Source organism: Elaeis guineensis, chromosome 14 (assembly GCF_000442705.2).
Source record: "Elaeis guineensis isolate ETL-2024a chromosome 14, EG11, whole genome shotgun sequence".
Lineage (NCBI taxonomy): Eukaryota > Viridiplantae > Streptophyta > Magnoliopsida > Arecales > Arecaceae > Elaeis > Elaeis guineensis.
This window is the reverse complement of record NC_026006.2, coordinates 55,731,769-55,757,938: the sequence shown is the minus strand read 5'-3', so window position 1 is coordinate 55,757,938 and position 26,170 is coordinate 55,731,769. Positions and strand designations below refer to the sequence as shown.

General features: G+C 46.3%; 1 protein-coding gene and 1 pseudogene across 1 annotated transcript; both read left to right on the top strand.

Annotated features, from left to right (window-relative positions):
* The first annotated feature begins 21,084 nt into the window (after nt 1-21,084).
* LOC105057745 (uncharacterized) overlaps nt 21,085-26,170 on the top strand; it is a 48,510-nt pseudogene continuing 43,424 nt past the window's right edge.
* On the top strand, nt 22,603-24,637 carry LOC109506593 (thaumatin-like protein 1). Its single transcript, XM_073248699.1, has 3 exons — nt 22,603-22,710; nt 22,774-22,926; nt 23,162-24,637. Exons 1-3 carry the CDS (start codon nt 22,603-22,605, stop codon nt 23,600-23,602), a joined length of 702 nt encoding a protein of 233 aa, XP_073104800.1. The 3' UTR covers nt 23,603-24,637.

The window sequence follows — 26,170 nt, the reverse complement described above, 5'->3', positions numbered from 1 at the left end:
AAATATGATGTTACTTCTCTATAAAAAAAATGAATACTAATATAGTACAAGGAGAAGAGTCCTCCACATTGTTAGATTTTTTGGTATAATAATGTGAATTGAACCCTTTATGATTCTTATCAATAATTGACTTAAATTATGATTTATTTTAAATTGAATATTTTATCTCTAGCGAGTAGAGTTATTTGTACTAAAAATATTTCAATAATTGCATGCAACTTTTAGCAAATTAGTAATTTACAATAAATTTATAAACAAAGCTATGCCTTTTGTAGAAGCAATGATTGTGTATCCACTTTAATAAACAAGTTAATTATTTCTTGTAATGCCACAATAGTCATACACTTATATTTATATATAATATATATAAATATATCTACACATCAATTTAGTAGGATCTGATAAGTCTTTTGAATGAGATTCTAGATTATTTTATATATTATATAAATTTTTAAATATATAAATTTTTATATATATTATATATATATCTGTATATATATATATTATTTTTTTATCGAAGCATCACATTGCTCATGCTTTTTTTATCATAAATTTTTTTAAAAAAAAGAATTTTTTTCAGTAATTATTAACGACGAACCAACTTCTCCATCGCTAATAAATTAATTAACGATGAAAAATTTTCATCGTAAATAACTTTTTTATTGAAAAAACTTTTTTATCGAGAAATATTTTGGTGGAAACTATTAGCGACGAAAAATTTTTATCGTTAAAAAAATTATTAGCGACAAAATTTTTGTTCTTATCACAAATAATATTTTTTGGGGGGGAATATTTTTTCAGCAGGAATTTTTTTTTGACGAAAACTATTAGCGACGAAAATTATTTTCGTCGTTAATAATGTTATTAGCGACGAAAATTTTTTATTTCATCGTAAATTATTTTTTTTGAAATTATTAGCGATGAAAATTTATTACTAGCGATAAAAATTTTCGTTATTAATATGTCGCGTCCCATCAAGTCCCATCTGAAACCCATTTTCTTCTCCGATGCCCCCTCCACTTCGGTTTTGCGCACTCCCCCCCGCATCCCCCTCTCTGCTCTGCCCCCTCTCCCGACCGCCGCATTCACCACCGTCGCCGTCCTCCATCGTCGTTGTCATCGTCATCGTCGTCGCAGTCGCCGTCCGTTGATAACGTAAGCTTTTTTTTTTGGTGTTCTCGGGCCACCGGTGGGCCGTCGGGGATGGGGGAGATGCCGATAGGGATGGTGCCAGGCTGGGCCGGCAGGGACGGGGCTCGGCCGATAGCGCCTGCGTTCGCCATCGGTAATCATTTTTATTTTTTTTGGTCTTTTATCTGGCCATCGGGCCGGCGTGGATGGTGCCGAGGCTAGGTCGGGCCGACGTGGACGGGTGGGCCGGGTCGGGCTGGGTTAGGCAGGCGTGGACGGGGTCGGGGCCGATAAGGACGGGGACGAGGATGGGTGGGCCGGGTCGGGCCGTGGTGGACGGGTGGGTCGGTTCGGGCCGACGTGGACGGGGCTGGGCCGGGCTTGGCTGGACTGGGCCGGGTCGGGTCCGAGTTCGGTTGGGGCCTGCGGGGATGGGTCCGGGTCGGACCATGGCCGGCGGGGATGGGGCCGGGCCGGCATGGATGAGGCAGGCTAGGCCGAGTCGGGCTGGCTGGGCCGGGTCGGGTCGGCGTGGAGGGGGCTGGTGGGGATGGGGATGGGGCCAGGCGGGTCCGATGGGTCGGGTCGGGCCGAGCCAGGTCGGGTTGGGCTGGGCCGAGCTGGGGCGGGTCAGGTCGGGTCGGGTCTGGGCCGAGTCAGTTTCGGATTGGGTCGGGGCCTGCGGAGATGGGTCCGGGTCGGGTTGTGGCCGACGGGGATGGGGCCGGGCCGGCGGGGATGGGGCCGGGTTGGCGGGGATGGTGCTGGGCTGAGCCGGTCGGGATGGGGCCGGGGCCAACGGGGATGAGGCTGGGTCGAGCCGAAAGGGGTCGGGCCGAGCTGACGGGGATGGGGCCGGGGCAGGCGGGGATGGGGTCAAGTTGGGCCGAAAGGGGCCTGGCCGAGACTTGATGGGGCCGGGGCCGGGGTCGAGGGTATGGGGCTGGGTCGAGCCGACGGGGATGGGGCCGGGGCTGACGGGGATGAGGTCGGGTCGGACCGGGCTGGCGATGTGGATCGGGGCCGATGAGGATGGGGCCGGGTTGGGCCGAAAGGGGTCCGGCTGGGCCGGCGACGTGGGCCGGAGCCTGCGGGGATGGCATTATGAGCAGCGGAGATGGAGAGATGCATATTATTTAATTAATTATATTTACTACATATTATTTTTTAATGTTACTGCTGAAATTATTTAATTATTTGATTAATTATTTTTTTCACTAACACAATGTACATTGCTGTTACTTGTTACAATTTAATTATTTTATGTGTTATTTTGTATGCCGTTAAAATTATAAATATAAAAAATATTTTTATTTTAGAGAAAACTCTATTGAAATTTCTGATGAAGAAATTTCAATACGAAGTTATTTTTTTTTGATAAATTAGAAATCTATCTTCGAATGCATATTCAAAGATGGTAGTTAAATTGTATTGAGCCGTAGATTCTCGTTCAAGAGTCGATCTTCATTGAGATCGAATCTTGAATATTTCGTATTCAAATTTTTTAGAAAAGTAATAATATTATTATTGTTAATAGTTGATATTTTATTTCATTATGTGGTATTTAATAGTTATCTGTCCATTATTCTCTGGGTATATGGTAGATAGGGTGCGTAGACACCATATTCACATCGTATACTTGGAGAACCATGGAGAGATGCTGTCGAAATTTTTATAAAAATGAGATGAAATATTCACTAATAATACTAATAAGATTATTACTTTTCTGAAAGGGATAGGGCCACACCTGTTAGTCATGATTTGAAATGGATAGGATCATGCATTTTTACTTCATTAAATTGATGGAAAGATATTTTTTGTGTTACTGTTCAGTCTGTATTTTTTAATATGTGTTGTTTTATATAAAGTGATCTGGATCTGGATTTGAATCGAGATTTTGGTTGGAATTCAGATCGCGATTCAGTCCGAAATTTGGATCGGGATCCAAAATACCACTGAACTTTTTTTTGGTAATTAATAATTTTGTGTTTGTTATTAGATGGATATCAACAAAAATTGGATGAATGCTAGAGATATTTTTTTGCCTGAATATCGAAAAGAAATTCGAGATTTTATGGAGTTTGCACGGCATAAGGCTAACAATGCTAATCGGATAAAGTGTCCATGTAAGAGATGTGTCAATATAGTATATCGTCACATAACACTTGTTGAGGAGTATCTGCTACAATATGGTATGGATAAGAAGTATACTTATTGGATATGGCATGGAGAGGGTGATCCGAATGAAGTGGTGCGCGATGATGATGATATTGAAGATGATAGTGATGCTGCTGGACCTGTCAAACATAGTGGTATAGGAGAATTATTAGATGATTTACATCAAGATACTTGTTCAAATATACGCATGAGTACTACTGCATCTGAAAGTAATTCTGATCATAAATATAATATCCAACTTGAGGTAGAAGGAACTTATGAACAGTTTGCAAAGCTTATAAGGGATGCACGAGAGCCACTTTATCTAAATTGTACAAAATTTTTCAAGTTAGAATTTTTGATAAAATTACTTCATATTAAAATCGTGAACCGATGGAGTCAGAAGTCATTTGATCAAATTTTAACATTTATTTAAGTAGCTCTTTCCGATGAAGAGAGACTTTCGAAATCATATTCTGAAGCAAAAATATACATGCAGAAAATGAGACTTTGCTATATTCCTATACATACCTGCAAAAATGACTGTATATTATTTTGTAAGGATAACGAACAAGCAACTGAATGTTCGAAATACGGTGAGCCTAGATACAAAATCGATAATAGGAAAGCAAAGAAGATACCTCAAAAAATTTTGAGATATTTTTCATTGATTCCAAGACTTCAAAGGTTGTATATATCCACAAGGACAGTTGAAAAAATGAGATGGCATTATAAGCAGTGGGTTCCAGAGGAGAATATACTTAGCCACCCGACCGACTCTTTAGTATGGAAAGACTTCGATGTAAAGCATCCACACTTTACGAAGTGACCTGCGTAATATCCGACTTAGTCTAGCGACAGATGGATTTAATCTCTTTGATAATCTGAGTACCTCTTACAGCATGTGGCCTGTGATGTTAGTTGTATATAATGTGTCACCTTGGAAGTGCATGAAAGAACCATTTATTTTTATGTCACTATTGATTTCGGATCCGAAAGTACCAGGTAATGAAATTGATGTATATCTACGATCTTTAATCGATGATCTGAAGGAGCTATAAAAAAATAGAGAACAGACATATGATTCTATAAGTCGAAGTAATTTTAAGTTGCATGCTTCGATTCTCTGGATCATAAATAATTTTTCTGCATATAGAAACTTATCTGGATGGAGCACCAAAGGATATCTTGCATGTCTGATATGCAATAGGGATACATCTTTCTTACATTTAAAATATGGATAGAAAATATATTTCATGGGTCATCGACGGTTTCTTCCTGCTAATCATTTTTGGAAGACCCGTTATAACCAATATTTTGATGGTAAGTCCGACCGACGTTCGTCACCTAAGGAGTTAAGTGGAGCAAAAATTTTAGAACAACTTGAAGTCATTGAAAATATTCAATTTGAAAAAATATTGGATACTCGCAAGCAGAAGCATACTGAAGCTGAGCTGAATTGGATGAAGCAAAGCATCCTTTTCGAACTACCGTATTGGAAGCAGCTACTACTTCATCATAATCTGGATGTAATGCATATTGAAAAGAATATTTGTGATAATATCATCGGTACTGTATTGAACATCTCAGAAAAAATAAAAGATGGTACAAAAGCTCGTCTTAATTTGCAGAAAATAAAAATCCAACTGGAGTTGCATTTAGTTCGTCGAAGTGAGAGATTTTTTATGCCACCTGGATGTTATTCGCTGTTTGGTGAGGAAAAGAAGAATTTCTATGGATGGTTCAAAACCGTAAAGTTTCCTGATGCATACGCTTCAAACGTATCATGGTGTGTTGGAAGTAATAATGGCAATATCTCTGGCATTAAAAATCATGACTCCCATATGATGATGCAATGTTTGCTTGCTGTGGTCATGCATGGCTATTTGGGTGTTGATGTTCAAACTGCATTGATGGAGCTGGGAGTGTTCTTCCGAGAACTGTGTTGTCGAAAATTGAAGATTAACTTACTTAAAAGATCAGAGAAGGATATCGTACTCATTCTTTGTAAGTTAGAAAAAATATTTTCACCATCATTTTTTGATGTTATGGTGCATCTGACTGTTCATTTTTCAAAGGAAGCTCTTTTGATCGGATCGGTACATTATCGATGGATGTATCCTATTGAAAGATAAAAAAATTATACGTATTTTATTATATCAATTATAAGATGTAAATATATTTTTAAAATTTAAATTTATTTTTATTTACAGATTCTTGTGTATCTTAAAAAAATATGTGCGCAATAAAGCAAGGCTTGAAGGATCTATAACGGAAGCATATGTAGCTATCGAGTGTATCACATTCTGCTCGATGTATCTTAACGATATCAAAATAAGATTTAATCATACAGATCGTAACGTAGATCGTGAATGGGATGACAATGAACCGATGTTGTCTATATTTAAACAAACAGTTCGACCTATTGGTGCAAGGGGATATGAATTTATGGATGTGAATAAGCTATCCAAGGCATACTTTTACGTTCTAAATAATTATGAAAAAATTAAAGATTTTATTGAGTAAGTACCATCTTATCATACTGTTTAATATTTTAAGTAAATTTTTCATATCGATGTAAAATTTAAAATCGTAACTTCTTGCAGTGAGCACAAGAGTATACTATGTAGAGAGAATAATATGGATATCGATAATCGATATAAGAAAAAATTTATAAAATAATTTGGTGATCTTGTAAGTTGCATTAGGGATACATTATTTATTTACTTATAAATAATATTATTTAAATCAATATAATTTTTTATGTTATGATGTAGATGAAACATAAGTATTTCAATAAAAAAGTAGGTGCGACCGATAAGTTGCACGATTTAGCATGTGGTCCCAATTGAAGGGTTAGTCACTACGCATCCTGTATCATTGGAGGAATGAGATTTCACACAAGAGAGCTTGAGATGCAATGATGGATCCAGAATAGTGGGATTACTACAACAGGATATGAAGGAGAAGAAGAGATTGATTATTATGGTGTACTGGTAGATATCATAGAACTGAAATATGGGTCTAGTAATTCTGTATTTTTGTTTCAGTGTGAATGGTGGGATATTAGTAATAAAAAGATCAGTATTCATATCGATTCATAATTTATCAGTGTAAATTTTGCACGAACATGATATCAAAATGAGTCGTATATATTAGCAACTCAAGCGAAACAAGTAATATATTTGAAGGATCTAAAGTATCGAGGTAATTGGCATGTTGTACAAAAAATAATACGTAGAGGCGTATATAATATACCAACCCGATTAGAGATGGATGAAAATTCAGATTTATATGAAGAGGAAACTTTTCAACAAGAAGAGCAAATATTAACTGAGCTTTTGGTTGATGAACTTATAACAGCACCTTTGAATAGGATTGATCTGCCATCCAATGAAGTTGAAGCTGATTTTGTATTTAATCTTGATGAGTCGAAGGGCGACGATCAGTTCATAAATGATGATGAGATAGAAGATGACGTATATATCGATTACTGTGATTCGAAAGAGGAACTACACATCGAGGAAGATACGAATATTGATGAGTAGATCAATATTTTTCGTTCAATCTTCTCTTACAATAATGGTATGCGATATAATTATATTCATTAGAATGTTATTTGATTTCTGTTATTATTATTCAACATTATATTTATTTATATCTCAATTATTGCAGATATGGCACCAGAAGATAGACGACGACGTTCGCATTCACAGTCTACCTCAGAGGTTGAGGCACCTTCATCGATCTCCGTTGCCGCATCGGCTCCACTGTCAGAGGGTCCTGCACTGGTAGGTCCCAGTGAGGTGAGTCCCAGTAGTATTATTATATTTTTTATATAATAAAATTTGATTCTTTTATTTAGATCATACTAATGATTTATTTATTGTTGTTTCAAGCCAGTCTTCATCGATAGTTAGGCGAGGGTGAGGTCCATCAAAGAATCTCGCTCTAGAGCGTTGGAGATGCGAGCATCCGGGACAGCATCTTCGGATCGAGATACCAGTCGAATACACCAGACCCATTAGGAGATGGTATGAGTCATGGCAGACTGAGTTGGGCATCATATGCCGTAATTATGTCCCCATGACGCTCTTCAATTGGCGTCATGTTCTACCTCATCCTCACGCTCATCTAGGGCTGACATCCACTTTGCGTGCGAGGTTCGGCTGACGGAGGTGCAGAGACAGACTGTCGAGGATCGACACCAGGCTGAGCAGCGAGCTCAAGAGTTGGCTGCACGCGTCGATAAGTATCAGCAGCTCCAGATTCAGATGATGGAGTGCATGGCGCAGATGGAGCAGATAATACAGCTAATGAGGCCAGCAGGCCGATCCGAACTCCATCATCGGTCCGAGCTCCATCGAGCGCTCTCCGTCCCCAGCTCGTTCACCACATGTCGATATTTGATGGCTTATCGATGTACTTTTTTTTCAAACCTCTTATAATTTTAATTTAATATAATAAAATAATAAAATTTATTTATCAATTTATTATGTAAATTTTTTATTTTTATTTTTTAATTTATAAAAAATATTATACATACATATAAATTAAAAATATATATTCATAAATTTTTTAAAAAATAAATAAATTATTAGCGATGGAATTATTTTCGATGAAAGATTCATCGTCAAAAATATTTTACTAACATAATTTAATTTTTTAATAAATATATAATTAATAGCGATGAAAATTTTTTTATCGTAAATAATTATTAATGACATAAATTTTCATCAAAAATTAAAATATTTACGACGTAACTCTTCGTCACTAATATTATTCAATTTTATTTTCTAAATTTTTTTTATTAAATTATATTTTTTGTGACATAAATTTTTAGTCGCTAAAACTTTTAGAATTAATAGCGATGAAAATTTTTTTATCGCTATTAATTTTTTTATTTATTAGCGATGGTATAATTCATCGCAAATATTTTTTTTTACAATTAAATTTTTTTATCTTTTATTTTTAATGATGAAAAATATTAATCATAAATATTTTTTATTAGCGATGAATTTTTTTTTCTGCCGTAAAATATTATAAATGATTCGATTATTGATGACTAAATATTAGCGATGAAATTTTTATCGCTGATATCTGTTAGCGATGAAAATCTGTTATTAGTGACGAAAATGTTTCATCGCTAATAATCTATTTTGTTGTAAAAAAAATGATGGATCCCATACTTATTTTTTTGGAGAAAGAAGGTAAAACAAATGCTATAAAGAGTTGATAATTGATAAATTTTTATGTGACGGTGGTCTATACTTGATAAAAATACCTATAATAAAACTGTGTATGTAATTATTGAATTTGTTCTGATGACTTTTCAAATTCATTCCATAAAGAATTTTTGTAAAAAGATTAAGATGGAGATGATATTATATAAAAAACTATGTGATTATAATCATTATATAAAAATTAATTTGAGATGACAATGCTATACTAATATTAAAAATTATTTTATATTCAAAGATATCTTTATAAATTTGATCATATTTCTATGTAGATTTACCTCTGTTGGGTATAAAATACCCTCAGCCGAAGTTCTCAGCAAGAAGACAACTCCGCCCGGGCTCCTACGGGAACCGGGCTCCGTCGCCAACATCGACTACAGAACAACTCCGCCTGGACTCCCACGGGAGCCGGGCTCCATCGCCAACTTCGACTGCCGGTAAGATCAGTCCGGACTCCTACGGGAGTCGGACTTCGCATCTAACTTTGATTGCAGGGTACTCCGCCCGGACTCCTACGGGAGCCGGGCTCCGCCTGCGACTTCAGCTCCAAGAGGACTCCGCCCGGACTCCCACGGGAGCCGGACTCCGCCCACGACTTCAACCTCAAAGAGGACTCCGCCCTGACTCCCACGGGAGCCGGGCTCCGTCGCCAACTTTGACTGCCGGTAAGATCAGTCCGGACTCCTACGGGAGCCGGACTTCGCATCTAACTTTGATTGCAGGGTACTCCGCCCGGACTCCTACGGGAGCCGGGCTTCGCCCGCGACTTCAGCTCCAAGAGGACTCCGCCCGGACTCCCACGGGAGCCGGACTCCGCCCACGACTCCAACCTCAAAGAGGACTCCGCCCGGACTGCCACGGGAGCCGGACTCCATCGCCAACTTCGACTGCCGGTAAGATCAGTCCGGACTCCTATGGGAGCCGGACTTCGCATCTAACTTTGATTGCAGGGTACTCCGCCCAGACTCCTACGGGAGCCGGGCTCCGCCCGCGACTTCAGCTCCAAGAGGACTCCGCCCGGACTCCCACCGGAGCCGGACTCCGCCCACGACTCCAACCTCAAAGGGGGGCTCCGCCCGGACTCCCACGGGATCCGGGCTCCGTCGCCAACTTCGACTACCGGTAAGATCAGTCCGGACTCCTACGGAAGCCGGACTTCGCATCTGACTTTGATTGCAGGGTACTCCACCCGGACTCCCACGGGAGCCGGACTCCGCCCACGACTCCAACCTCAAAGAGGACTCCACCCGGACTCCCACGGGAGCCGGGCTCCGTCGCCAACTTCGACTGCTGGTAAGATCAGTCCGGACTCCTACGGGAGCCGGACTTCGCATCTGACTTTGATTGCGGGGGACTCCGCCCGGACTCCTACGGGAGCCGGGCTTCGCCCGCGACTTCAGCTCCAAGAGGACTCCGCCCGGACTCCACGGGAGCCGGACTCCGCCCACGACTCCAACCTCAAGGAGGACTCCGCCCGGACTCCGTCGACAACTTCAATCGCAAGTAGACTCTGTCCGAACTCCTATGGGAGCCGGACTTCATCCTCAACATCAACTGCCGGTAAGCCTTGTCCGGACTCCTACGGGAGCCGGACTTCGCCTGTGACTTTAATTGCAGGAAGACTCCGCCCGGACTCCTACGGGAGTCGGGCTTCGTCCTCGACTCCAACGGCTGCAGACAGACTTCGTCCGGACTCCTACGGGAGCCGGACTCCGTCGATAACTTCAACCGCAAGTAGACTTCGTTCGGACTCCTACGGAAGCCAGACTCCGTCTTCTATTCCGACTGCGAGAAGACCTCGCCCAAACTCCTACGGGTACTGAACCTCGCTACCGACTTTAACCAAACTTTGGCCGACCAGTCTGGACCCACTGGTAGGCTACAGTAACGGACAACACTGCTCCACTCCCTGCGGCGAACCCTACGCAGCTCCATCACTCCCTGACAGGCCGCAGTAACGATCACAGCACTGCTCCACTTCCTATGACGGATCCCACGCAGCTCCACTACTCCCTGGTAGGCCACAATAACGGCCACGATCCTGCTCCACTTCCTGCGACGGATGCCACGCGATTCTCCCATCCGCTGGCAAGTCGCGACAACAGACGCCGCTCCACTCCCCGCGGCAGACTCCACGTGGCACGCCCCGGTGATAGCCACGGGTCCACTCCACTACTCTTCGCCGCAAACTCCGCCTGACTCTGGACGGCCCACTACGAGACGGTTACAGGCGTCGCTATCAATCTGTTGCCCTCTCCGTCTATAAAAGGGAAACCCCAGATACGTCATTCTATGAGCTCTAATTTTTTTTCTCAAAACTCTGCTAAATTCTCCGTTCGAGCACTCCATTCTTGTTGAGGCAGAGAACTGACTTGAGCGTCGGAGGGTCTTGCCAGAGCAACCCCACCTCCGGTTTAGACTTCCTTTGCAGGTCCTGACGGCGACCGCGACTCCCTCGACTCCAGCTTCTCCGGCGCAAGCGCATTTTTGCACCAACAGGATTGGCGCTAGAGGAAGGGGCGTGTCTTTGCAGCACCCTTATTCTTAAAGGAGCGCTCAATGGAGCCGCCTTCGATCGTCTCCTCCGACATCCATTCCTTGTTTCCCTCATGGGATCCTTACTCGATGCCTCCCCGCAAGGCGTCCACACGACGGTCCACGACCTCCGCGGCCAGATCTCAGGCTCCGGCCTCTCCTCCTGTTTCTCAACCTCCTCCTCCTCCTCCTCCTCCGGCGGCGGCAGTCGGCGCGGAGCAGTTTGACCTGCTAGCGCAGCAGGTCAGAGGCCTCACAGAAGCTGTGCAGGCTATGCAGCAGCAGCAGCCGCAGGCATCAGTACGCCCGGAAAGGGCATCCCTGGAACACCAGAATCCGACGGCGGGGCGGGCCACTTGGGCCAGCCGCCCCATCCTTCCTGAGAAAACGAACCCGAGGGTGGAGAGCCCTCAATCGGACCACGACTCCACCCCTGGAAGATCCCTGCCCCCATTCTGCCAGAGGACCCTCGAGACTTGAAGTCGGGAGGATTTCTTGGACCGGAGGCTCCAGGAGATGAACCGGCGGATCGAAGAGCTCCGCCATGCTCCCCCTGCTTATGGTGAGGATATTTGCACTGACCCTCCCTTCTCTCAAATGATCATGCAGGAACCGATCCCGCCAAACTTCAAGCTCCCCCAGTTCGAAAGCTACGACGGGACTTCGGACCCGGTTGATCATCTGGAGGCCTTCCGGATGATGATGCTGCTTCACGGCGCTCCTGACGCCATTCTATGCCGGGCCTTCCCGTCCACCTTGAAGGGAGCGGTGAGGAATTGGTACTCGGCTTTGAAATCGGGTACCATCTTTTCCTTCGATCAAATGAGCCACCAATTTGTGGCCTATTTTGTCAGCAGCCGGCGCCCCCGGAAGGGTTCGGAGTCCCTCATCAATATCAAACAGAGGGAAGGAGAGTCCATTCGGGCCTACATCAACCGTTTCAACGTCGCGGTGCTAGAGGTCCGAAACTTGGACCAATCAGTTGCAATGGCCGTCCTGAAGGGTGGCCTTCAGAAGAATGACCTTTTGTTCTCCCTGGAGAAGAAGTACCCCAGGAATTTTGCTGATTTGCTAGCTCGGGCTGAAGGATACGCCCGAGCGGAAGAAGCCTTCAAAACGAAGGATGAAGAGACAGCGAGGGAGCGGCAAGCGGGAGGCTCGAGTAAGCCCGTAATTGAAAAAAGGCCAAGGGAAGCCCGGCCGCGTTCTCGATCCCCTCCTGGGCACAAGCGCGCCCATACTCCACCCCGGGTGCACAGGCAGAGAAGTCCGGATCGCGGGGTTCGACGGGGTTCCCCACCAGGGAGATTCCGCAACTACGCCCCCCTCAACGCCTCGAAGGCCCAGGTACTGATGGAGGTTAGGGAGCAGCTCCCTAGGCCGGAGAGGATGCGCACACACCCCGGAAAGCGCAACCCCAACAAGTTCTGCCTCTACCACCGCGACCACGGCTACGACACAGGGGAATGCATCCAGCTCCGGGACGAGATCGAGGAGCTCATTCGGCGAGGTCGACTCGACAGGTTCATCCGACACAGGCCTGAGGGTAGAGGAGATCGGCCAAGGGCCCTTCCGCAGCCTGAACCGCCAAAAAGAGAGGAGCAATCCGGGGACCGGTCCCCCATCGGGACCATCGACTCCATCATCGGAGGGCCTCAAGGAGGAGCAGACCTCCCGCAACCGTGGAACTCAAAAAATCTGTAAATGTATCACTTACGATTTCACCTTGAATCTAAATTTCTTTCTACTTGATGTACTCTTCCCATCTGGCATGAATTTGTCATGACTGGATATGACCCCTCCAAACGCCTGAAACAAAGTTATGTTAGGAGCGGGGGGAGAATCCCATCCTAACATACCTAAAATGAAAGTCCGACTATCTCGAAATTGGATGGGGGGAGAGGCCTTACAACACCCTAATGTGTCCCCACAGCCATGTCAGGAACAGGAGGAGAACCTCATCCTGACATGAGCAAAGTCAAAGGCCCGGTTCTTTTAGACTGGATGGGGGGAGAGGCCTTACAGCGCCCTAATGTGCCCCCACAGCCATGTCAGGAACAGGAGGAGAACCTCGTCCTGACATGAGCAAAGTCAAAGGCCCGGTTCTTTTAGATCGGATGGGGGGAGAGGCCTTACAGCGCCCTAATATGCCCCCACAGCCATGTCAGGAACAGGAGGAGAAATTCGTCCTGACATGAGCAAAGTCAAAGGCCCGATTCTTTTAGACCGGATGGGGGGAGAGGCCTTACAACGCCCTAATGTGCCCCCATAGCCATGTCAGGAACAGGAGGAGAACCTCATCCTAACATGAGCAAAGCCAAAGGCCCGGTTCTTTTAGACCGGATGGGGGGAGAGGCCTTACAGCGCCCTAACGCGCCCCCACGGCCAAGTCGGGAATGGAAGGAGAACCTCGCCCTGGCTTGAGCAAAGTAGAAGGCCCGGACTCCTACGGGAGCCGGGCTCCGTCCACGACGCCAAGGAAGACTCCGTCCGGACTCCTACGGGAGCCGGGCTCCATCCACGATGCTAAGGAAGACTATGTCTGGACTCCTACGAGAGCCGGGCTCCGCCCACAACACCAAGGACGACTCCACCCGGACTCCTACGGGAGCCGGGCTCCACCCACGACTTCTGCAGCGAGGGGGACTCCGCCCGCTCTGGCAATGGCCCTTACGTGCCCCGCGGGAACGGGAGAAGAACCTCGTCCTGATGATGGCGAGACCCGACCGCCCAACAAGATCGGGGGAAAGGAAAAAGCCCCCCAGCGGCACCTCCTCGCTCCTATGCAACCCCGTAAAAAGCGAGGGGAGGGCCCTCACTCGGAGAGGAGAAAAATTAAAAAGGAAGGGCGACGAGCTACGGTAGAAACAGATGAAGGACGAACCGCACCAAAGACCTGAAGGACTTCGTCCCGATGGAGACGGGGAGTTCCTATCAAACACCCTCGACCTCTAAAAAGACTCCCGACACAGGTTAGGAAGATAGCGACATCTCCAAAGTAATGCGGAGTCCGGACGGCCAAGCTCGGGCTTGCGGCCATGCATGACGAGAAAGGCAAGCTAACGCATCGACGACTGGGCGCCTCCCAACGACGTCTACATCAGACAAGTCGAGCGACAAGAAAAGTTCGGCGAACGACAATTTAGTACAACGCGCGGACGAGGTAACACAAAATACCCTTTTCATTCCATTTCCAAAATACACACTACAAAGCCCGGAAGGCCAAGGAAAGAAAAGTAAAATGACAAAAGCGGAATAAAACAACAAAGAGGAAAGCATATACATGAAAAGACGGAAGGACGAAAAGAGCTCTAAGGAGGCTCTGCTCCCTCCGATCTGGAGTTACCTGCTCCATCCCTCATCCAGTGCTGCCTCAGATTCTCAATTTCTTCTTCTAGCTCCCCCCTCTTCTGCAGCGCATCCTGGAGCGCCCGATGAAGTCGCTGGCTCTCGGCCTCCGCCTCTCGACGCCTCTTCCTCAAGACCTCGGATTCCGCCTCCGCATCCGCGACGGCCCGCTGCTTGTATGCCAGTTGAATCTTCAGTTGTTGCAGCTCAGCCGTCTTGTCCCCAAGGGCGACAGAAATCCCTTCAACGGTTCCTCTTAGGGACTGGAGCTCATCAGAATCCCGGGCGGAGGTAAGCTGAGCCCTGCTGGCCAGCTGCCTCTGGAGACGGGCGACTTCGTCGGTCGCCGCCCTAAGCCTCCCTTTATATTCCTCCACCTGCCTGCGCCTGCTGGCCCGATGCACGTCGTGGCTTACCTCGGCGTCCTGAAGCTGCCGCTGAAGGTCGGAGACCTTCTTCGACCACTGTTGGTCGTCGTCGCCCCGGGCCAAGAGCCGGGATGAACTTCCTTCCAGATGGCCGATCTTCCTCATCGCGACTGCCAGATCTACCTTGAGGGCGCTAATCTTGGCGGCCTGAGCCCAAATTCGATCGCTGGCGCTCTTATTGCATTCCTCGAGCTCCTTCGTGAAATCCACCTTCCTCTGGCTATACTCCATGATCCCCTTCACGTGGAGATTCCGAAAGTGGGTGGCTTCCGCGATGGCTTCAGAATGACCTTCTCTCAATCTGCGAAGCTCGCCTTCCATCTTCTTCGACTTCTTTGTCAAGTGAAGGACCTCCTTCTTCAGCCGCTGGATCGTCAATTTCAGCGGGATCCCCAGGGGCAGGGGAAGTACTTCTGCAGGACACTGCCATCGGAAGGCAAAGGCGTCAAAGCACGACTCATCGCAGGAGGAAAAACAAAGAGAAGAAGGGGAAGGAGGAGAAGCCATCCGCGATAAGAAATTCAGCTTTATTGATTGGATGATTCTTGAAGACAAAAAAAAAAAGAAAAATTGCGATGAAATAAATACAAGGCCGGAGGTCTCAGACCTCGGGGGCGGGGGTTGGAGAACTCGGCGTCCCCGGCAATGGAGCTGCAACAGCAGTAGCGACTTGCGAGGGACCGACCTCGTCTTCAGACTCCTCGCCTAGGAAGCTGAGGTCGAGCTCCGAAAATTTTCTGGCCACCTTCTCTTGGCAGAGCTCAAACCCCTTGATGAACGCCTCCTGGCCGAATTGGACGTTCAGGTCCCTCATCTCCGCGGAGGCCTTGAACTCCTCCACTGCAAGAGTCCTGGCCTTCGAGACCAGGACTGAAGTCTGCTCAATCAAATTGGCGACCTCGGCCTCCGCCTTTCTCGTCGATTCCTCCAAGGTCTGCCTCTCCTCCTCCCGGGCTTGTTTCTCTCTTTCCAGGGCCTCTTGGAGGGCGGCTACTTCGGCCGTCTTTGCTTGGAGGCGAGCAACCTCGGCCCGACAGTGCTTCTCCACCTGGAGGATGTCCCTCCTCGCACGGTTCACCGCCTCGATATTGGCGAGAAGCTGGTGCCCAATCTGCAGGGGCGGCTGGGGGATCAGAACAAAGACCGAATAGCCAGGTGAATAAAGATTTGCTTACCTCAAGGAAGGACCCCAAAGAGTCCCAGGCCCGCTGCTCGAGATCGACGCGGTCGATCCTCTCGACGACGTCGGGCAAAATACAGCCGTCGATCAACCGCCTGATCAAATCCCTGTCATTGAAGGGATTCTCCGGCCCCTCTTCGGAGCATAGGGACTCGTCGGTGGCAGTTCGGCGGCTACTCACCATGCGGGCCACCGATTTCTTCCTCTTCCCCCTCTCGGCCACGGGCGCCTCCGTGGAGCGGACCCCTGAAGCAGGGGCCCCAGTCGGCGGACTCCTCGAGGAGGCCCGGGGAGCCGTTGCCTCGGCATCCGAGGAAATGTCAATCGCTGGGGCCGCCTGGGCGGGTGCGGCCAAGCTCGACTCCTCCGCCCTGGCCCTTTTCGCCGATCCGGAGGTCGCGACGCCCTTTCTCTTGTGGGCCCTGAGGCCCCTGGCAAGCATCCGCGCTGCTTCGGCATCCATTCCTTAAAAAAAAAAAAAAAAAAAGAAGGGAGAGAAAAAGAAAGAAGAAAAAGAAGCAAACCAATCAATCAAGAGTCAGAAATCGAAAAAAAAAAGGGAGAAAAAAAAGGAGGGGAAAAGAGAGAGAAAGAAAAAGAAGAAAGGCAGGAAAAAAGAAGATAAAGGAAAGGATGAAATACTCGCGGGATCCTGGGGGCTCAGGCCGATGTTGAACAAAAATTGCTCCCTCAGAAGATTGGGAAGGGAAGGAGCGGAGTAGGCAAGAAGCTTCCGGGCAGCCTGAAGGTCATCCTCCCCCAAGCTGGGGGCCCGACGGACAGAATCCCTCAGAGAGCCCCAAGGGGGCAGTCCCAGCCTCAAGGTCGGGCAGTGGACGAAGAGGTATTTCTCCTTTCAATTATGGATTGAAGAAGGGGCACCTTTCAGCAACCCCTTCTTGTCGAACTGGAGGGAGAAGTACCACCAGTCCTTCGCCGAAGGATGGCGCTTGAAAGTATAGAAGTGCCTAAATAGGGAGAGAGACGGTTGGACCTCGACTACATGGCAGAGGGAGAGAAATCCTATCAAAAACCTAAAAGAATTCGGGGCCACAGAAGCCAAGGAGATGTCTAGGAAGCGGAAGAGGGCAACTACAAAGGAAGGAAGTGGAAGCCGGAGCCCGGCACAGAACTCCTCCTGATATAGACAAAAACGACCGGACGGAGGAGTGCTAGCTCGGTCAGAAGGGCTAGACAGCTCCAGATCGTACTCCGGAGGAACTCCATACTGAACCCTTATCAGAAGGAGTTCCTCCGGAGTCAGGGAACATGGAATGGCGCCCGGTGCAAAAATCGGGCGGAGCCCAGCCCCAGACGCGGATTCGTCTACAGAGCAGGGGACTTGGGGGTTTGAGGCGGAAGAACTCCTGGAACTGCAGGGAGCGGAAGAGCCGGACGATATTTTGAGTAGCTTCGAATATGGGCTCCAAAGATCTCGAAGAAGATGGACAGGATGAGGGGCGAGGGGTCACAGGAAACCGACTGGGGGGAACACCAAAAAATAATGGCAAAAAAGAGGTCCCTAAGCGGCGGAAAGAAAGGTGAAGGTGCTGGAACTAACCTAGATCGCTCTGAGGGACCAGAGGGACGAAGACAGGGACGATTTGGAGGGCGCCTACGGCTCGAGAAGATATCAACTGAATCAGGGCTCTCGAAGAGAAGGCAGACACTGTTAAAATTCTGAAGCAGGGTAAGGGCCCCAAAAGCGGGAGCGCGGGTTTAAATAGATCCTGGGATCCGGCGCTATAATGATCGCGAATCCCTCCAGGCCAGCCCGCGCTCGACACGTGTCCCACTCACCATGGTAGGCGGCTGAAAGCGGCTGACGGTTGGCAGGACTATTATTGCGCCGTACCTGGGCCAATGTACCTGCGGAAATTTCGAAGAGTCCCTTCGTATCGCTCCGATTCGAAAAGACTCCAGCACGCGCATATTTAATGCCAAAATATCTGGAGGCAGTCGTGCGCAAGATTCGAGGGGACAACTTCGGTTGTGCCAGTCTCTCTGTACTTTCTTCATTCGAAATTCAAACTCGGAAGTAGGGGGACTGGTGTTGGGTATAAAATACCCTCAGCCGAAGTTTTCAGCAAGAAGACAACTCCGCCCGGGCTCCTACGGGAACCGGGCTCCGTCGCCAACATCGACTACAGAACAACTCCGCCCGGACTCCCACGGGAGCCGGGCTCCGTCGCCAACTTCGACTGCCGGTAAGATCAGTCCGGACTCCTATGGGAGCCAGACTTCGCATCTAACTTTAATTGCAGGGTACTCCGCCCGGACTCCTACGGGAGCCGGGCTCCGCCCGTGACTTCAGCTCCAAGAGGACTCCGCCCGAACTCCCACGGGAGCCGGACTCCGCCCACGACTCCAACCTCAAAGAGGACTCCGCCCGGACTCCCACGGGAGCCGGGCTTCGTCGCCAACTTTGACTGCCGGTAAGATCAGTCCGGACTCCTATGGGAGCCGGACTTCGCATCTAACTTTGATTGCAGGGTACTCCGCCCGGACTCCTACGGGAGCCGGGCTCCGCCCGTGACTTCAGCTCCAAGAGGACTCCGCCCGGACTCCCACGGGAGCCGGACTCCGCCCACGACTCCAACCTCAAAGAGGACTCCGCTCGGACTCCCACGGGAGCCGGGCTCCGTCGCCAACTTCAACTGCCGGTAAGATCAGTCCGGACTCCTACGGGAGCCGGACTTCGCATCTAACTTTGATTGCAGGGTACTCCGCCCGGACTCCTACGGGAGCCGGGCTCCGCCCGCGACTTCAGCTCCAAGAGGACTCCGCCCGGACTCCCACGGGACCCGGACTCCGCCCACGACTCCAACCTCAAAGGGGGGCTCCGCTCGGACTCCCATGGGATCCGGGCTCCGTCGCCAACTTCGACTGCCGGTAAGATCAGTCCGGACTCCTACGGGAGCCGGACTTCGCATCTGACTTTGATTGCAGGGTACTCCGCCCGGACTCCCACGGGAGCCGGACTCCGCCCACGACTCCAACCTCAAAGAGGACTCCGCCCGGACTCCTACGGGAGCCGGACTCCGTCGCCAACTTCGACTGCCGGTAAGATCAGTCCGGACTCCTACTGGAGCCGGACTTCGCATCTGACTTTGATTGCGGGGGACTCCGCCCGGACTCCTACGGGAGCCGGGCTCTGCCCGCGACTTCAGCTCCAAGAGGACTCCGCCTGGACTCCCACGGGAGCCGGACTCCGCCCACGACTCCAACCTCAAGGGGGACTCCGCCCGGACTCCTACGGGAGCCGGACTCCGACGACAACTTCAACCGCAAGTAGACTCCGCCCGAACTCCTACGGGAGCCGGACTCCGTCCTCAACATCAACTGCCGGTAAGCCTTGTCCGGACTCCTACGGGAGCCGGACTTCGCCTGTGACTTTAATTGCAGGAAGACTCCGCCCGGACTCCTACGGGAGCCGGGCTTCGTCCTCGACTCCAACGGCTGCGGACAGACTTCGTTCGGACTCCTACGGGAGCCGGACTCCGCTGACAACTTCAACCGCAAGTAGACTCCGCCCGAACTCCTACGGGAGCCGGACTCCGCTGACAACTTCAACCGCAAGTAGACTCCGCCCGAACTCCTACGGGAGCCGGACTCCGTTCTCAACATCAACTGCCGATAAGCCTTGTCCGGACTCCTACGGGAGCCGGACTTCGCCTGTGACTTTAATTGCAGGAAGACTCCGCCCGGACTCCTACGGGAGCCGGGCTTCGTCCTCGACTCCAACGGCTGCAGACAGACTTCGTCCGGACTCCTACGAGAGCCGGACTCCGCCGACAACTTCAACTGCAAGTAGACTCCGCCCGAACTCCTACGGGAGCCGGACTCCGTCCTCAACATCAACTGCCGGTAAGCCTTGTCCGGACTCCTACGGGAGCCGGACTTCGCCTGTGACTTTAATTGCAGGAAGACTCCGCCCGGACTCCTACGGGAGCCGGGCTTCATCCTCGACTCCAACGGCTGCAGACAGACTTCGTCCGGACTCCTACGGGAGCCGGACTCCGTCGACAACTTCAACCGCAAGTAGACTTCGTCCGGACTCCTACGGAAGCCAGGCTCCGTCTTCTATTCCGACTGCGGGAAGACCTCGCCCAAACTCCTACGGGTACTGAACCTCGCTACCGACTTTAACCGAACTTTGGCCGCCCAGTCTGGACCCCCTGGCAGGCTACAGTAACGGACAACACTGCTCCACTCCCTGCGGCGAACCCTACGCTGCTCTATCACTCCCTGACAGGCCGCAGTAACGGTCACAGCACTGCTCCACTTCCTATGACGGATCCCGCGCAGCTCCACTACTCCCTGGTAGGCCACAATAACGGCCACGATCCTGCTCCACTCCACTACTCTTCGCCGCAAACTCCGCCTGACTCTGGGCGGCCCACTACGAGACGGTTACAAGCGTTGCTATCAATCTGTTGCCCTCTCCATCTATAAAAGGGAAACCCCAGATACGTCATTCTATGAGCTCTAATTTTTTTTCTCAAAACTCTGCTAAATTCTTCGTTCGAGCACTCCATTCTTGTTGAGGCAGAGAACTGACTTGAGCATCGGAGGGTCTTGCCGGAGCAACCCCACCTTCGGTTTAGACTTCCTTTGCAGATCCCGGCGGCGACCGCGACTCCCTCGACTCCAGCTTCTCCGGCGCAAACGAATTTTTGCACCAACAACCTCTATCCAAACATAATAATTTTTTTTTAATATTATTTTTTGAAGTAATTTTTTCATCAATCAAATATAGTAAAAAAAAAAATTTTTTCACTGTCCGCTAGTGATATGCCCTTTTTTTTAATATTATTTTTTAAAATAATTTTTTTACTAATCAAATATAGTAAAAAAATATTTTTTTTACTATCCGCTAATGGTATGCCCTGGGCGTTCGACCCAACCACCACCCCAACTCGAGTTACAAGTTCACGTTGCCAATGTAGAAGATAGAAGGCGCGAGACTTCCCTCTCTTAAAGCATTATAATATTTTTAAAGCGGCGATGTGGGACTAAATAGAGCGGCGCTTCAACAAGAAGCACTGTACCCACACCAATGACCTCTCTATTTACACCCACATCCAATAATAGCATAACAATAATTATAATAATAAAATAATTATCTCATGAAGATGCTTCGAAAAGAACCCCTAAAACCCTTCAATCAAACCCTCCCTTCGCTCAGGTTTCGACTTTACCATCTCATCATCTGTTATCTTCTTCTTCTTTCTATTTTTTTTAGTTGTTTGAGTTATTTTTGGGATTAATTGTTTCTATTTTAGATTTAATTGTTAAAGGAACGTTGCTCTTGTTCTAAACTTTCATTTGATCATGATCAGGCGCACATTTTCTCTTTATGATCAGATAGATCTCATCGACAGTGTGCTTGAACGTCAACTTCGCTTCCAACGGTATTTTATCCCATATCATTATATTCTGATGATCCTTGCTTTTCTTTTTTCTCTTCAAATATTTTTGATATTAATTTCAGTGAGAGATTATGATACATTTATGGAATTGTAACATTATAGGGTTTAAGAGAAAGTGATGATTTTTAGGTTAACGGAGAAAAGAGGAAAGCTTAATCATAGCTTCTTGACCATTCTATTTCTTCTTGTGAGTGAATTTAGCCTGACCGTCTGATGATCTAGTTAATTTTCTATTTGGTAAATTTAGGGTTATGAGAAAGTTAAGATTTTAGGTAAAAGGTGAGATCATGAAATTTTAATTATAATTTCTTGATGTTTCTAAGTTGTTGCGAGTCAATTGAGCTTTCTAATAGTAATGATGATGTTTGATCAACACTTGCAAATGTTGTTTCAAATGAAGCCTTCCATGGGAACAATATATGTAGAAACGGTAAATATTTGATTTTGAAGAATTTGATCACTTTATCTGCTACTTCAGTATCTCTTTGCCAGATTAAATATTCTTTTCTGAATCTGTTCCCTTTTCTAGGTATTCTGACACAGGATTTACAGTTAATGGTGTAGAGTATGAGGGGAGCTTGCTTATTGTAGAGAACAAGGTTATGTCATGAGCCCTGAAATTTTTTTCAGAGATTACTGCTGAAAGGTAGGTTGGAAAGTTGCTTGTCTATTATCATCAAAAAAAGAATGATGTTTATCTATTATATTGTTTAAGAGGTGATTTCTGGCCATGTGGTTTGTTACATTATCCATCTGTCATGTGACTACATAGTTCACAAGACAGGAATTTGCTTGTTCTTGCTAAGTTGGAAGTTGGTCTGCTCATGATGGAATTTAATATCATTTATTCTTCGAGTAGCAAGATATTATAATTTCTTATTTGATTTTATTAATCATGTAGTTCTCTTGGTTTCTGTTTCTTAGTTCTTGACCTTCTAGCTAATTCCATATGTATGTTTCTTTAGCTGCCATTTATTCTACTATTTTTAGACAGTGGCCGGAATTTGGTGGTTCAATATGTCTGGCCTAAAAAAAAAAAAAGTCATTTTAACAAGTTACTGATACTTGGATTTTTTCCTCGTTTTTTCTTTGTTTTTGGGATTTATAGTTAAAGGTGAGTTGTTCTTCTTGTTTCAGGGGGTTTAGCCACGATGTTCATGTGGATGAATAACCGTGAGTACGGGGTTGCTGTCGGGAGCGGACATGGGGGAGCTGGAGATGATGGGGTTCGCCCTATGGAGCCTGAATGTGCCAGCCAAGTGATTCGATCATTTCTGGGGCTGCACCTTATGCTCCACCAACTCCACAACTGACAAATTCACCTGCAGCACCGAAAACTATGGCTCCAAAACCATAGAGTGCTCCAGCGATGGTGCCGCCCTCCAGTGAATCTGGCCGAGTTCACCTTCGATGATAGCAGGGGAATGGACTTCTATGACATCAATCTCGTTGATGGCTACAATGTGCCGATACTGGTGGCATCATAAGGGGCCACCTCCCCTGGCAGGAATTGCACCACGATGGGGTGTCTGGTGGACTTGAACGGCATTTGTTCGTCGGACCTAAAGGTGGTGCTTGTGAGTGCCGACAGGGGAGCGAGAGTGTAGCATGCAAAAGAAGAAATTGTTAGGTAGACTCATTCTACTATAGGTAAAGCCAATAAAAAGTTCACATATCAGTGAATTCTTCATTAATTGCTAATTATGATTAATCGTGATTGGCTGTGAGGGGAAAAGGAGCCAATTAAAACTTACAAAATACTTTGCCTACGATAGAATGAGTCTACCTAATAATTTCTCGTGCAAAAGCGCATGCGACGCATTCGGGTCGCTGCAGTACTGCTACAGTGGCGCCTACGGGAACCCCAACACATGCAAGCCTTTGTCATATTCTCAGTTCTTCAAGAACGCCTGCCCTCGCGTGTACAGCTACGCCTACGACGATGCCTCCTCTACCTTCACCTACCACAATGCCAATTACCTCATCACCTTCTGCCCCAGCACTACCAGGTTACAATTTGGAAATCGTAAGATAATTTTTGAAGCATCGGGTGTTGTAGATTGTTATATTTACCAAATTTTTCTGACAACTACCAACTGGTTACTTCAGTTAATTGATTGTTTATGTGTTAACAGTGAATTTAAAGCATAAAATGCCCATCGACTGTGTTCAATATTTGTGTCATGATAAGATTGGATGGTCACCGACTGTTTTGTCGTCTAGTTTGAGGCATGCCTTTTTCACTTGAATGGAATGTGCTTGTGTTGAAGTTGTCTATTGTAGGTTGGATCATTCTTTTTCCCATTCCTACTGGTTGAGAATGCAAGATAAGACTGTTTTCATTTAACATGGTGTCTATTGTAGGTTGGATCATTCTTTTTCCCATTCCTACTGGTTGAGAATGCAAGATAAGACTGTTTTCATTTAACATGGTGATTTTAGCTTTCAACTTGATGTTATGACCCAAATCTTTTTGTTTCTGAGTGCCACCAGCCTGGCTTATCCAATTTCTTACATCACATGTGGTATTGTTCATGCAGGGAAGGGACAAGGATTGCATTTTATTATCTTTTGTACGATCTAGTGAAAACTAGCAAATTTTGATACTACATTGACAATGCTAAATGAGGGTACTTGTAAAAGAAAACTAGCAAGATTATCTTTTTGTTGTCACGTGTAAATTTTGATCATATTGTAAATGCTGATGCTGCTAAAATCTGTTTACATCTTGATTTCTCACTTAAATGCAAGTGTCATGCACATATTCTGTTATGATGTCCATTTCTGTGCTTATTTGACATGCTTGGAGGTTGCTGTGATTCTTTTTGTGGAATAGAAAAAGCTGATCATGGTCGGGTCCTGCAAAACCCTCTCAAGAGTTCCGTTGCTGAGGCTACTGATAGAGAAGGTGGACGGGCAAGATGGCATTATTCAAATATCAGGTAAAGATGTCCATCACTTGAAGGTGCTGAAGAAGTGCTCCCAGATGACTGTATCGTAATCCATGTATCTGCAAAAAAAAATGTTTACATTTTTTTCCTTAGGCGGAAATCCCATTTTGTTAAGAGGCAATAATCCTGCAATTGTATTAATCAATGTGGTCAATCTGTAATTGTATTATTTTTCTTTCTATTCATGTTTGATTTCTAACCTACTTGGAAATATTGGTCATGCCCATCATGTAGAAATGGTAATTTGGCCTTTGCAAAGTGACTTTAATTTCTGGGATGCAGTCTTGTTGGAAGTTTGGTTGTTTCCCAGTAAAGGCTTTTCAAGTGCACATCTAGCCGTGTGGTCTCACTTTGGTTGTGCACTGAAAAGATCTTGGATGTTTGCAAGGACCAAGAAATCCAAGATATAACTTCTGGCTAATCTTTTGGATGAGATGATCATTACAAAAGATATCTGAAGAGGTTGGTTCCGTGGTTCGTGTATAACATGTTGCAATACTTGTTCTTTGGTGGTTGCCCATGCACCAATCACTGTAATTGTGACCAAATTTGATTGGATTTGTTCTTGGATATCTTTAGAAAGCCGAGGAACAAAAAGAATAAGTATTTGCTAGTCTTTTTGAATGAGGTTTGGGCTTGTATTAGAATATAGATATAAGTCAGCTTTTTCGAATGAGGTTTTGAGTTGTTATACTTTGCTAGGTGAATAGAAGTTAAGATATATCTATCTTAAATCAATGACTTTCAGCAGTGTCGTGAATGAGTTATTCCTGAATTGCAAAAGAATGATAAATATTTGATTAGTTCATACATAGTTGTAATATTTGGAATATCTCAAAGAATCAGTTGGCTATTACATCATTCAAGTTTCCAGTTACGTTGCCTCACAGTCGCTAGCTAAGATGTAGTTCCTGGCAGCTCGCATGCTGAGCAATTAGCTGGGTGGTAGTTCTTGGTAGCCCTGTGGCTCAGCAATTATATGACTGTTTGTTTTATCGGCTTTCTTTTTTTTTTTTTTTGCTTTTTTTATTTTTTGGGAAAACTTAATGACCATTCTTGGATAGCTTGTTAAGCTGTTGGTATCAGTTTTGGTTATGCTTAGAGATTGCCCCAACAACTTATTTAGCTCATTAAAATGTTTTGCTAAATGGCCTTGAAGATTGTGGCTTTGTAATGTGAAGAACATATATAATGCTTTGATTATGCTTAGAGATGAGATGCCCAACCCAACATTGCAGTCGTGGCAATTTCTTTCAAAATGTTGTGACTTTATACATGTATCTTTGTCATAAAGAACCTAGCAACTTTTGGCAAAGAGATTAGCCTCAAATGAAAGAACAAACCAGACCTCGATTGCTATGGTTCTCTTTGACTTGTTACAGGAAAATTAAATTGGTTGGACAAGTCCTCTTTGAAATTGACGTGGAATCGCACTTTGATGGATGGTGATCGCATGGGGATGGTCTTTAAGTCCTATCAATTGTGGGTTTGCGATACGGTGATCTGATGGTCCGACTGCTAGAACAGTTTTTAAGCCCACCAAGATGTTTAATGTCTTCATACAGGTGATTGAGTTTACCGTGCAAGATGAGAAATTCTTTGTCCACCATTCTCCATGAAAAAAAAAATGCATTGCTTCATTGGATTGAATCATGCAACACAATTAATAATAAGATAAGTATTTAATACAGTTTAATTTTTTTTTTAAATTTTTTTAATGAAAGATACAGGAAGTCATAATAACATAACAGGATATCATATAAATATA

Bases quoted from the DNA above. Each gene is read 5' to 3' on its own strand.
- LOC109506593 (XM_073248699.1), top strand. From the start codon at position 22,603: ATGTTCATGTGGATGAATAACCGTGAGTACGGGGTTGCTGTCGGGAGC. The intron at 22,711-22,773 runs GTGATTCGATCA...TGACAAATTCAC, and splicing joins AGCCTGAATGTGCCAGCCAA to CTGCAGCACCGAAAACTATG. The intron at 22,927-23,161 runs GTGGCATCATAA...TAATTATGATTA, and splicing joins GCTACAATGTGCCGATACTG to ATCGTGATTGGCTGTGAGGG.